This window comes from Charadrius vociferus, unplaced genomic scaffold (assembly GCF_000708025.1).
Source record: "Charadrius vociferus isolate BGI_N301 unplaced genomic scaffold, ASM70802v2 scaffold595, whole genome shotgun sequence".
Classification (NCBI taxonomy): Eukaryota; Metazoa; Chordata; class Aves; order Charadriiformes; family Charadriidae; genus Charadrius; species Charadrius vociferus.
Window position 1 is genome coordinate 100,564 of NW_009648646.1, and position 12,363 is coordinate 112,926.

Here is a 12,363-nt window from a genome sequence, read left to right on the forward strand (position 1 = left end):
AAGCTGAGCCGGGCCGAGCTCTACAAGCCGCCGACCAGCGAGGCGCTGAGCCAGCTGAAGGAGACGGAGGACCTCTTCCACTCCAGCCTGCTCCGCCTGCAGGTCGGCCGGGGGGCCCGCCGGCCCTGGGGACCGCGGTTGGCTGCGCTCTGACCCTCCAGGGGCTAAGCTGGGGAGGGGAGCAGAGGGACCCCGGACCTGGAGCTTTCCAGGAACCGCCTGGGGAAGAGACACCGGGCCGCTGGCAGGCCCCTGTGCTCTCCTGACCCGGTAAATCCGGGCTGTGGCCGCTCGTCCACTGTAGCTGGGTGCGGGATAGGGACAGAAGGCACAGGTTTTACAAGGCATCCAGCGTATTACTGATATTTCCACCCTAATTCCTATTACCAGGAAGGTAATAGGCTCTGTGCCTCTTTTACACCATTACAACTGAACCTCTCCACCACATAACTGCAGTGTGGTGAAAGTGTGACCGTTGCATCCCTCACTGTGGTGATTTATTGCTTATCAAAGTGAAGAAATAACGTCACCAGGTACACCCAACTCCTGTCTTTGACCAGTGTCTGGATGAGACAGGAAAGTTTATTTATGTCCTTGGAAAGCAAGCTGTCTGTGTTAGGGGGAGGTCATGCTGGTGACTAGATGGTTCCTGGTGATTGTAACATTGGTGATTTTTACGAGGAATGGCTTTGATCTGCTGGCTACCTGCTGGTGTTTGTGGCAGGATCTCTAGGACTGGCATCGTGGTGTGAACCTGCATGGTCATTTCCTGCAGCTGATAGTCTGTCATACAAAAAACCTTTCTGAGAGGTATGCCAGCGTAAATCATGCCGGTTTTTTTGTGGCTGGACCTCATACAGAAGCTGGTGGGATGGAGTTGATTGCCATCGAGCGCTTCACAGGAGTTGGCAGGAGCTGGATTATCCTGCCCCTGGGCTGGCTGGACTCCCAGCTTGAGGCAGTGTTTGTGGAGAGGCTCAGGTGTGTTTCCCAGCTCACTTGCTCCCCTCTTCACCATGCTTGTGAATTGTGCTGAAGAACAAGGTAAAAGGCAGGAGCAATTCCAGTGTTGCAGCTGCCTTTGATGGTCCCCTTTCCTCCTACAGATTGAAGAGCTTCTGAAGGAGGTGACGTTGAAGGAGACAAAGAAGAAGAAGATCGACACCTTCCTGCATGAAATTAACAGCCTGCTGAGCGCCATCCCAGAGACCCCAGAAACTGAAGTACGTTCCAGAGGGATGGAGGAGGCGGCAAGACCCCTGTATGGAGCAGCTTTGCTGTTGCTGTGCAAGTAGAGGTCCTCATGGACTATCTCACTTAGGGACTGAAAAAATATTACTCTGTTTTATCTTGGAGGGAAGAGGCAGACAAGGCGTCTTTAAGCCGTGGGTGCAGGTGCCTGCAGCTGTTTGGGGAGAGGGGTCTTGGTCTATGCACATCTGCTGTTGGTGATACTTAGAGCATTTCATGTGTCCTGTCTGTTCCCAGCTCACTGACCAGGCCTGGCTCCCCAAGGGTGTGAAGGTCCCGTTCCTGCAGGTGCCATTCAGTGTGAAGGGGAGGTTCCGCTTCATGCCCCCGACTGAGCTGAAGGTGGTGGGCAGCTACCTGCTGGGCACCTGCATTAAGCCCGAGATCAACGTGGATGTGGCAGTGACCATGCCGCCGGTGAGTCTGCCCATGCCTGCTCCATGGTGGCCTGGGGCATGGCTGAGCACTGTCCCTCATGGCCCCTGCCCTGCTCTCTCCCTTACTGACTGGGGTTACAGCATCTGAACGTGCAACGTGGTCACTCCCACAAGAGGTTGGGGAGAGCAGTCTCACCACTCACTCAATCAGAGCTTTCAGCTGCTTTAATTTTGGTTCCTCGCAAGGATCTTCCTTCTCTCTGCCTGGGCTGAACCTCTTCCACGTTGCCGGGGAGATAGATGCTGTCCAGCTTCCTACCCCATTGCACTTCTGCCCCAGCTCCCAAGACTGTATTACAGGGAGGTCGATGTTTGCAGGCTGTTACCCCTCCAGAGATCCCTCCCCTTTCTTCCCTGGCTTGCTCTAATGGGGTTTGAGACAAAGTGATGCTCTGTTTGGTTGCATGGCTCTGCTCTGTCTGCTGTGAACCTAGAGCCTGGTGATCCAGCAGCCAGGTAGTGTTCCTGACTGACTTGGAGCTCCTTGGGGCTGTAGCTGCATGTCTGAGATAGGGCTGCCTGTGGGGCTGGGGAGAGTGGTGGGTGGTGTAGTGCCTTGGTCTGGAGCTAGGCTCTGCAGGCAGGTGAGGTGGGATTGCCCTGTCTCTCTCTTCCCAGGAAATCTTCCAGGACAAAGACAACCTGAATCAGCGCTACCACCGGAAGAGAGCTCTGTACCTGGCCCACATCGCTCAGCACTTCTCCAAGGAGAAGCTCTTTGGCAGTGTGAAGTTTGCCTACATGAACAGCAACCATCTCAAGCCCATCCTGCTCCTGAGGCCTCAAGGTAGCACTTGGGCCTTGCTCTTGTGGAGTTTGTGAGTGGGTAGTGGCATTAGGTGAAAGGTGTTGGTGGTGGTCTCATACCATGTAACAGGCCCTTTGCAGAGCGGTCAGTCTGGGACTATTGTCACAATTGGTGATAAATGATGAGCTTTGATGAGCTTTGATGCTCTTGGTCATCCTCTCCCGCCACACAGAGGCTAGTCCTCAAGGTCTCCCTTGGCAGCTTGGCTGAGCTCCCCAGCCTTGGCTTTGCTGGCTGGCCCACCTTGTAGATACTTCCAGGAGTAAAGCGGACCCTAGAAAAACATGTCTGTTCCTATCACTGTCCCTCCTCCCTGCTCTCCCCGCCATGCTCTTGCCTTCTCCAGGCAGCTGTGTGCAGCCTGGCTCTTCTCTGAGATGATGTGGGAGGCGTGGGCTGATGGGTGCTGCTTGTTTCCACAGACCCCAGGTGATAGCGGGTTTGGGTCTGGGACAGGCAGTGGTATGGCAAGGCCGGGGTGAACAGGAGGGTGCTGGGGTACCAGACTGGCCAGTGGGGATGAAGGTGGGACTTGGACATGAGCAATGTGACCTCAGGGTTATTGTTGGCTCTGCGATGTGGTCACGCTCTGCTCTGAGATGATTTCCATTGCTGCCGAGCTTTGCTGGAAAGGAGTTTTTTCCTTTCCTCAAGCTGGAGATGCTTTGAGTTTTCTCAAGTTATTCTCTGACATCTCTTCCTCCTGCACATCTACATCCTGGTGCACGCAGGTAAGGATGAGAAGATGGTCACTGTCCGAATCCATGCTTGTCCTGCCCCGGGTCTCTTCAAACCCAGCCGCTTCTATCCCAGCAAGAACAATGTCCGGACAGCCTGGTTCATGGAGCAGAGCACCCCCAAAGAAGGTAGGACCTGAGGCTAGGGGAACACGAGGCTGCTCGGTTCAGCCAGGGACTGCACCCAGTGCCTGAAGGTGGGTTCACAGCAGGTCTTGTCTGTGGTTTGTGGTTGGGTCCAATGTGCTGTTGTCTCCCTACACAGGAACCCCCGAGCCCCCAACCCCGCACTACAACAACTCCATCCTCTGTGACACGGTGCTGCTGTCCCACCTGCACTTCTTGTCTAGCGCAGCCTCTGACTTCCCAGGCATGAAGGATGGCCTGGCCCTTCTCAAAGTTTGGCTGAACCAGCGGCAGCTTAGCAAGGTACGTCCTGTGCCATGGGACAGGGCAGGCTCTGCTCGCTTGGCTAACCTGCTTTTGGCCTGCTCTCCTTTCCAAGAGGTGGAAAGGTGGTGGCTTGGGCCTGGTGGGTGGTGTGGTGGGATTGTGACTCTGATTTGAGCTATGTTAGGTTTCAAGGAGCTCTGTCCTACCCTGTGGGTTGCAATGAGTCTGTGTACTGGACAGTTATGCTTCTTTGACATCCCTGGAATGATTGGAGTTTTTGTTTGGGTTGGTTTTGGCTTTTTTTAATTCATCCCATTTCCCAAATAACTTTGAGGTGTTATCTTCCTGCAAGGGGATCCATGTCTCCATTCATTGTACAGGGCTTTGCCTCAGTGTCTTCTTGGTGGGCTTAGGGGTTGCCCTGCTGGAGTTGACAGAGTCCAGAAGCAGTCATGTGCGGTGGGCTCTGGGGCTTGTGGTGCCTCGTTGAGCTCTTGTTGACTCAGCCCTCTTTTCACAGGGCTTGGGGTGCTTCAGTGGCTTCTTGGTCTCCATGCTTGTTGCATACCTGTTGATGAAACGCAAGATTGTCAAGATGATGAGTGGGTACCAGGTACTGAGGAGCACCTTGCAGTTCCTGGGTGAGTTTCGAGGAGCCTCTCGGGGCAGGGGTAGGCTGGTATCAGCAGAGTCTCTGCATGAAGCCTGAACACAGTGGGGGAAGGGGGAATTGCGGCTTCTGTTTCTCTGATGCTGAGACCCTGTGGGTGAGATGGACAGGAAGGGATGAGGCAGCAGAGCAGGGCTGGATGGAGCAGCTTGCAGAGGAGTGTGCAGGGCCCATCACAAGGTGGAGGCCAGCATTGCATTGTAGCACTGTTAATGTTCTGAGACCATGGTAGTCTTGCCACATATCTGTACCACTGTCACCAGTGGGGAAGAAGTGGATGGTGGTGTGACTTGTTCCTTCCTGTCTGCCCACAGCCACCACTGATCTGAGCGTGACGGGGATCAGCCTAGCAAAGGATGTGGATGCCTCCCTGGTAAGCAGCCCTCCAGCGTGGTCTCATGCCTGTGTCTTGTTGTGCTGCCAGCACTGCCCAGGCAGGGATGTGCCTGTTATAGGGATGTTGGATAGCAACAAGGTGGTGGTGCCTTGGTGTCTGTGCTGTGGCACTAAGGACCGTGTTTGTTCTTCCAGCCTGTCCTGGATGATTTCCATCAGGCGTTTGAAGTGGTCTTTGTGGATCCCTCCGGGCTGGTGAACCTCTGTGCTGATATAACTGCCAGCAAATACCACCAGGTACGGAGCAAATTGTGATGGCATCCTGAGATATTGTCTTAGGAGACAGCTGAGGCAGGCAGAGGGGTGGTTAGACATCTTGGGAGGACCTTGGATGTGGGGAAGGATTCAGTGTTGCTTTTAAAGCTTTTAATATTCATCTCCAGCTCTGAAGCTTGGAAGTGAATTTTAAGACTTGAATGTACTGCTGCCTTGCCTGTCTTGCTTGAGTGGTGGAGGGGAGTTGTTTTTTTTCTTTGTGGATACTTTTGGGTGAAGCCAAGCAGCTGTTTAGCAAAAATAGCTGTTTGGCAGCAGAAAAAAAAACCAGCCTTGAGGATAGAGTTATCCATGAGGGACTGTCTGGCCAGCAGTGACAGCTGTTGATGACTTGACTTCACACTGAGGACAGAGACTGTGTGAGATCAGGGTCTGCTGGTGACCATGGAGCTGGGATGGCTGTGCTTGATAAGGGAGCATTGGTGACCACTGCTGGAGGCATTTGCTTTCCTTCTCCCCTCCCATTTGTGTTCTTGCTCTGTCCTGTCTCCTTGCTCAGGTGCAGTTCGAAGCCAGGCGCTCCATGGAAATTTTGGATGATCGGATGGTGGATGGCTTTCAGGTGCTGCTCATGACCACGAAGCCCATGCTCAGAGCCTTTGACCATGTCTTCCAGTGAGTGTTGCTGTGCTGGTGGGTTAATGCTGGGGAGTCTGTTCAGAGAGGAGTGGGCTGCTTCTGACTTTGGGCTGGGATGGATTTAGACCTGCCTGGTGGGAGGTGGCCCTGCTAGCTCTGAGGCAGACACTGATGCCTCTTGCATTTGGCCATTCTGCTTTTACTGTCTACATAGCCTCCCAGGAGGAGGGCAGTGCTTTGGCCTTTGGGAACGATGACTGTTTCAAGGACTAGCACCAACTGTGGTGCATCCTGAGATGCCAGAGGGCAGTGTTTCTTCTTGTAGCCTACATCCTGGGCCAGGACCCTCAGCTCGCCACTTTATCCGTCCTAGTATATCTCTCTCTCAGAAGGGATTTGCTGGCAGAGACGGGTGACCAGCTTCTCTCCTTCTTTTGTAGCCTGAAGCATGTCTCCAAGCTGCAGGGTGCCTGCAAGAAGATGCAGCTGCTGAATGAGCTGATGGATCGGGGTGGGAACTATGTGGCCGCGGCGCTTCCCTTCATTGTCTCGTTGCTGGCCCGTGGTCTGGCTGGGAGAACGCTGCTCGTGGCTCACTCCTTACCCCAGATCCCTGAGGTAATGCAGCTCAGCAATGACCCTGCATCCTTCGCAGCACATGGGGTCTCGTGTGTCCCTCATGGCACTGCTGGGCATGGGGAGGGTATCTTTGCTCACTGGGAAGGAGATGAGTCTTTATGGGGGATACAGGACCTGCGGTCCTGCACTGGGGGGTGGGGTGCAGCTGGGAGGCTTGATCTGGGTAGAAGTCCTGGCCCAGTCATGGGGCAGGGTGAAGACAACTGTTTTTTTTCATCAGGGAGACCTATTAGATGAGGCTTTCCCTGTTCATGCTTGTCCAGGCACTTGAGAGCATGTAGCAGGCGGTTCATCTAAGCAGCCCAATAAACCAGCAGCTGCTGCTCCAGCAATCTCATATCTTCTTGTGCTTCACGTTCATTTTCCCACAGTGGCCAATTGATGCTGAGCCCCCAAAACACAAGGATATTGGGCCCCTGACGTTTGGGCTCCTGTTTGTCCCCGAGTTTGCTGCCAGCACACTGGAGAAGGGACCGCAGGCTGATCACCCTGAGGTAAGCGGAGCCCTGCCTGTGCGGAGTAGGGTGGAACAGAACTGGTGCCGTGCTGTGGTTGCAGATGGCTGCGGGGTTGGCTGACAGTCATGGGAGTGGTTTGGCTGGCCCCAGCAGTGACCCATGTCTCTACCCTGGCTTTGCCAATGTCTCTCCACAGGCCCTGGACTTCCGGACCTTCTGGGGGGAGAAATCGGAGCTGCGGCGGTTCCAGGATGGCAGCATCTGCGAGGCAGTGGTGTGGGAGGCTGACACCATCTATCAGAAACGCCTCATTCCTGAGCAGATCGTTAAGCACCTGCTGAAGCTGTAAGTTGTGCTGAGTAGCAGCCAAGGCTGGGGGACCTGCAGCTGTGTAGGGGTCACTGCTGCTCTCCTGGCTTGTGCCCCATCCCTGGTAACCCCATTGTCAGCTTTGTGTTTTGAGGGATGTTGTGGGTGGTTTTGGCTCTGAAATCTGGAAATCATTTCAGTTATGGTCCTGATGCTGTCAGCTGCTTCCCAAGAGAAGGTGGGGAGGGCAAGCACATGGTGCTGTAGCTTCTGGTGATAGAACCATAACATGGTTTGGTTTGGAGGGGACCTTTAAAGATCATCTGGTCCAAAATCCCTGCCATGGGCAGGGGCATCTTTCACTTGATCAGGTTGCTCAAAGACCCATCCAACTGTACCATGGTAATGCTGAGGGCAGGGAGGCAGCGTGGTCCTACCTTTATGTGCAGATGGGTTGTTGAGATACTTGTGGGCAGAGCTGGAAGAGAAGCTGTCTGGACCTTGCAGGATGTTTCATGAAATCCTCTGAGACCCTGTAGTGGTTCACAATATTGGGTCTCCCTACAGCATTTGAAAGCCTCCCCATAGTAGTTTATACCTTCTGCCAAAAATGAGACCCTCTTGCAGAGAATGAAGGGGTTGCCTGGGCCACTTTATCCTGACTTGAGGGGCGGCCTTATGAGGAAAGGCTGCTTGTTGGTAGCTTTGGCTTTGAATCCTGTGAAGCTGCATGAGTTGCTGGGCTGCTATGGGTGGATAAGCTGGCATGGGAGGAACACACAGAGATTGGTCTTCTCACCTTCCTGTGTGGAGGGATTCCTTATCCTTGGACTGACCCTTGCCTGTTGGAGCAGCATGCAGTTTCAGGATGGATGGTTTGGCATGTCATAGCTCTAATACTCTGTCTTCTTCTGTGTAGCCATGTGGACATTCCTGAATCCTCCATCTGCTACATGGGAGCCCTGCTGGAGTCTGTGATCAGGACTGGGCAAGAGGTATGGTTGCTCCCCCAGTGGGGCTGTGGGTTTCTCAAGGAGGGAGGTATGGGGAGGGCTATGGGGAGGTCATTTTAGTTTTGTGGCCCTGAGGCAGCGGTGTGGTTCCCAAGAGAAGGTAGCAAGGGTAAGGAAAATTCCTGCCTGTGGTGCTTCAATGGGTAGCGTGGTGCTCTCGTTGGATCTGCCAAGCCTTTCATGTCAACCAAGACATAGCTGCTGAAGTCCTCTTGCTCTAGCAGCCCCCACACCCCATTTTCCCATGCAAGCATCCCACTGGCCTCCTCTCTCTGCTTGTGTCTGCTATGTTCACATCGTCTGAGGATATACCACTGTGCTCCTCCAGCTGCATGTTTCTGGTTCTGCGTTCTTCAGGACATGGGCCAGACAATTCTCTGCCTTCATCCCATAGGTCCAGCTGGGAAACCCAGGAGAGTAATCTTTCCTGTCATGGTCCAGCTGGGAAACCCAGGAGAATAATCTTTCCTGTCATGGTGCAAATTGCTAGATCATGTCCACCAAGCCCTACTTAGTGCTCCAGCTGAATGTTCAGCTGAAACAAAAAAGCGTCACTTTGAGACAGAAAATACGCGTCTTGAAGGCTGGGAAAAGTCACCCTCCCTACTTGTACTCTCCAGCTTGTGAAATTAGAGCTTGGAGATAAGCCATGAGTATTCTGGCGCACTTCGTTGGTCTTTAAAACCAGCTTTTTACCTGGTTGTTGGATTGAGATGAGAAATTGGTTTCCTTTCCCCTTTTTAAGAGCAAAGGGGAGCAAATCTGATCGAAAGAGTCTTCTGTGCCAGGACCAATTGTGGTCTGGACAGAGCTGCATGTCAGGTCTGGGATAAGGTACTAGTTTATACAGCCTACTGTGTGGTGAGGCAGCAAAATCTGTGTGCTGTGTCCTTGCAAGCTAGCTTTGGGTGAGCAGGGCTGAGAAGCCCCACGTTGAGAAGGGGTGCACTTCCCCAGAGCATGAGGGGCATTGAGGGGTCTGATTGTTGCCAGACCTCAAGGAACAAAGGGGAAACTCACTGTTGTGTGTGGGGTGGTGGGTAGGGGTGTCTGTCTCTGCTCCTCCAGCTCTTTGTGTGCAGGCAGGTCAGGTAGTCTGTAGTGATTGAGGGACATAGGGGACGATGCAAGATGGAGGTAGGATTTAGAAGAGGTTAGATTTAGAATAGATATTTTATTTATTAGAAGAATTTTTTCACTATTAGGGTGGTGAGACACTGGAACAGGTTGCCCAGAGAAGTTGTGGAGGCTCATCCCTGGAAGTGTTCAAGGCCAGGCTGGATGGGGCTTTAAGCGACCTGGTCTAGTGAAAGGTGACCCTGCCCATGTCAGAAGGGTTGGAACTAGATGATCTTTAAGGTCCCTTCCAACCTAAAGCATTCTATGATTCTATGGACGGTACAGCCAAGTCTAGAGACAGGCAGGATGGGGGTTTGTTGTTCACGGCACACCCTGCAGAGGGTGCTGCTGCTCTGCCACAGGGCCCAGGCTAGTCGGATGCATGCGGCTCAATTCAGCCGCATCTGAGCTGAGCGGTTTGGTGTCAGTGATGTCTCCTCCTCCTCATTCAGGCTCCTCATCGAGGAGATGGAGGCAGCAAGGGCAGCAGCATTTCTCTTTTCGGTGCTTCTCATCTGCCCTGCCCTCCCTAGGGCTCCTGCAGTGCTCTGGATATTTTGTGTTTTCTGTCTTTGCTTTTGCCATGCTTCACAGCTCTGCCTTGGCTAGGGATGTAGTCAGTGCAGTTTTCTGTTAACTGCCCCCTCTGTTGGCATTGTAGTAACTGGCAGGGAGGCAGTAGCAGAGCTCTCACCCTGACATTATGTGATCTCTTTATTCCCAAATCACTCTTAGCTTCTCCCTTCCTAGGCAGAAAGCTGGCAGTACAGCTTTTGGTGCTGTCATAGTGTCTTGTAGAGGAAATAATTTCACTTGCCACTTGAAATGTAGCCCTTGAGGATGCCTGTGGCTGCTGGGGAGCTGCAGACAGTCTTGCCCTTGTCTTCCCTCTCTCATTTACCTCCCTGTTTTGCTGAGTGCTCTTGCCAGAAGCTGCTCCCTGAGGTGGCAGGGCTGGCTCTTTGGACCTTGGCTGTGATGCCAGCCCAAGAGGGAGGTGAGGTGAGTGCCTGTGCAGGAATGAGAGAAGTGAATGGAGAGGCTCCCTGTGTGTCCGCAGGTGTCGGGTACAGGTGAGGAGGCCATGGTCAGTGTTGTCTGCTCCTACGATGACCTGAGCCGCAAGCTTTGGAACCTGAAGGAGCTCCCGCTGACGGTGACAGCTGTGCAGGGTGTCCATCCAGCCCTCCGGTACACAGATGTAAGTGTCTCTGGGCATGGCCTGCACTTGGGGGTCTGCAAGCAGCTGGGGGAATGCCCTGGGGTGAAAGGAGACAGAGAATTAGTCACTTTCTGCTTTTTTGACTCCTGAGAGCCCTCGAGGCGATGTGGTGCCTCTTCTTTGCTGTCCTGTCCCTTGGGCTGGCTATGCACAAATTGTCTAAGGCCTCTGTCCCAGAGGACTTTGCTGGGGTGGGAGGTTTTGGATGAAGGGGTGCACGGTGCCACAGGGTTCCTGCTCCCTCTTCTCAGTCCCCGCATGGCTGTTCTTTCCTAGGTCTTCCCTCCCATCCCCATGAAGCCAATTTATTCCTTCCATACCCGAATCAAGACCAAGAACTTTCTGCTTCCCTCAGAGGAGAAGCCCTGCCCAGCCTACATAGCCCCTTTGAAGAGTAAGTGGGGAGAGATGATTTGGTGAGGGGAAGCGGAGGCAGGCAGCAATGCTGGCTCTGTTACTTCTGTGTTGGTGTGCTGCAGGCAGGAGCAGAGCCCTGGCTCATCCTGCTCTCCTGCTGAGTTGCTAATGCCAGCCATCCCCATCCAACTCCTCATTTCTGTGTGGGGCTCACTGGCCTACTGCTGTCCCTTTGTCCCTAGTTGTCTGCCACATGGAAGGCAGTGGCCAGTGGCCACAGGACAAAGAAGCCATCAAGCGCATCAAGGCGGCTTTCCATCTCCAGCTGGCTGAGCTCCTCCAGCGGGAGCACCAGCTGGTTTGCAGACCTGCAGTCACCCACACCGACGTGTACAAGGTAAGGGAGTGATGGGGATCTTCTCCAGACCTGACTTGTTACTGAGGAGGCAGGCAGGGGGCTGTGGCAGTAGTGCCACTGGACAAAACCAGGGTTTGGATGGTGGGCATAGGAAAGCATAGTGACATTGCGCTGATGCCAGGATGCTGCTGTTGTCTCCTGGAGATGTAGCGTAGCAGCCTCCTTATGTTACTACCAAGCTTGACTTCACCTTCTGCTTCCATCTTAGGATGGCTACGTTTTCCGTCTCCAAGTAGCCTACCACCGGGAGCCCCTGATCTTGAAGGAAGTGGTCACCCCGGAAGGGATGCTGAAATACCAGGACACAGAGGAATCTCGGCAGCTGGAGCTGGAGACATTACATCTGCCCTATCTAACTAGCTCCCTGCATGGGTAGGTGAGGCAGGGGGTGCCTGTGGGGGCCAGGACATGGGATGTGGCTGGAAGCCAGTGTGGAAGTGCTCTTGGACTTTGGAGGGTGATGGTGGGAAGAGGAGCTCATTGTGGGAAGTGGCCCTTCAGCCCACCTTAGGAGAGGTTCTGCAGGAAGCATGAGGGATGATGTGGGTGACGGCGGCACCAGTTGTCCCTGTTGTTACATCTGAGGCCAATGGTATGGGAAGACAAGTAGTAAAGAGCAGCATGGTTAGAGAGGAGCATGTGGCAGCGTTTCCCCTTCGTTCCCCCAAAATCTCAACAGCTGCAGAGGGTGCCCTGTGCTCATGATGCTGCGCATGTGTTCCTGGCAAATTTTTGCCCCTCTCTTCTCTCTTGCCGAATGCCAAAAGGCTGTTTTGGGCCCTGGGATGTGTGGTTTGAGCAGTGGCTTGTCTTCTTCCTTGCAGGCTCCAGCAACAGCACCCTGTCTTCGGCAGCACTTGCCGGCTGGCCAAGCGCTGGGTCAGTGCTCAGCTTCTGAGTGACAACATCTCTGAGGAGTGTGTGGACCTCCTTGTGGCATTTCTCTTCCTCCACCCGGCCCCCTTCACACCACCCAGGTGAGGATGAGGAGCCCGGGCTGTCTTGATGGGGATGTAGTATATTTTTTTTTTTTTTTTAACCTGGGACAGAGGATGGATGGGATGCTGCTAGGGTGGGAGGTGCTGAGAGGGTGCACAGCAGTGAACGTGAGGCCTCTGAGCTGCTAAAACACTGTCCTAAGCCCTGTGGGGAGTGGCTGGCCAGAGGAGATGGAGATGCTTGGTGCTGCAGGGTTGTGGCTTCCTGTACACAGTGGGCTGCAGAATGAGAGAGGAAGGAGGCAAGGCTGGGGGCAAGTGTCCTTGTGGCCTCTGGGGGTTG

The 12,363-nt window shown here is 53.8% G+C and overlaps 1 protein-coding gene across 1 annotated transcript in view; it reads left to right on the forward strand.

Annotated features, from left to right (window-relative positions):
* The window catches only part of NOL6 (nucleolar protein 6 (RNA-associated)), a 32,301-nt gene that overhangs the window by 2,626 nt on the left and 17,312 nt on the right, over window positions 1-12,363 (forward strand). Inside the window, exons 3-21 of the mRNA XM_009886420.1 lie at window positions 4-102; window positions 1,107-1,223; window positions 1,489-1,668; window positions 2,307-2,475; window positions 3,228-3,362; window positions 3,499-3,662; window positions 4,147-4,267; window positions 4,611-4,669; window positions 4,828-4,929; window positions 5,468-5,583; window positions 5,988-6,165; window positions 6,558-6,680; window positions 6,841-6,989; window positions 7,873-7,948; window positions 10,146-10,286; window positions 10,584-10,701; window positions 10,907-11,061; window positions 11,291-11,454; window positions 11,907-12,059. Coding sequence (XP_009884722.1) covers window positions 4-102; window positions 1,107-1,223; window positions 1,489-1,668; window positions 2,307-2,475; window positions 3,228-3,362; window positions 3,499-3,662; window positions 4,147-4,267; window positions 4,611-4,669; window positions 4,828-4,929; window positions 5,468-5,583; window positions 5,988-6,165; window positions 6,558-6,680; window positions 6,841-6,989; window positions 7,873-7,948; window positions 10,146-10,286; window positions 10,584-10,701; window positions 10,907-11,061; window positions 11,291-11,454; window positions 11,907-12,059 — 2,519 coding nt within the window. The remainder of the gene's footprint in view (window positions 1-3; window positions 103-1,106; window positions 1,224-1,488; window positions 1,669-2,306; window positions 2,476-3,227; window positions 3,363-3,498; window positions 3,663-4,146; window positions 4,268-4,610; window positions 4,670-4,827; window positions 4,930-5,467; window positions 5,584-5,987; window positions 6,166-6,557; window positions 6,681-6,840; window positions 6,990-7,872; window positions 7,949-10,145; window positions 10,287-10,583; window positions 10,702-10,906; window positions 11,062-11,290; window positions 11,455-11,906; window positions 12,060-12,363) is intronic.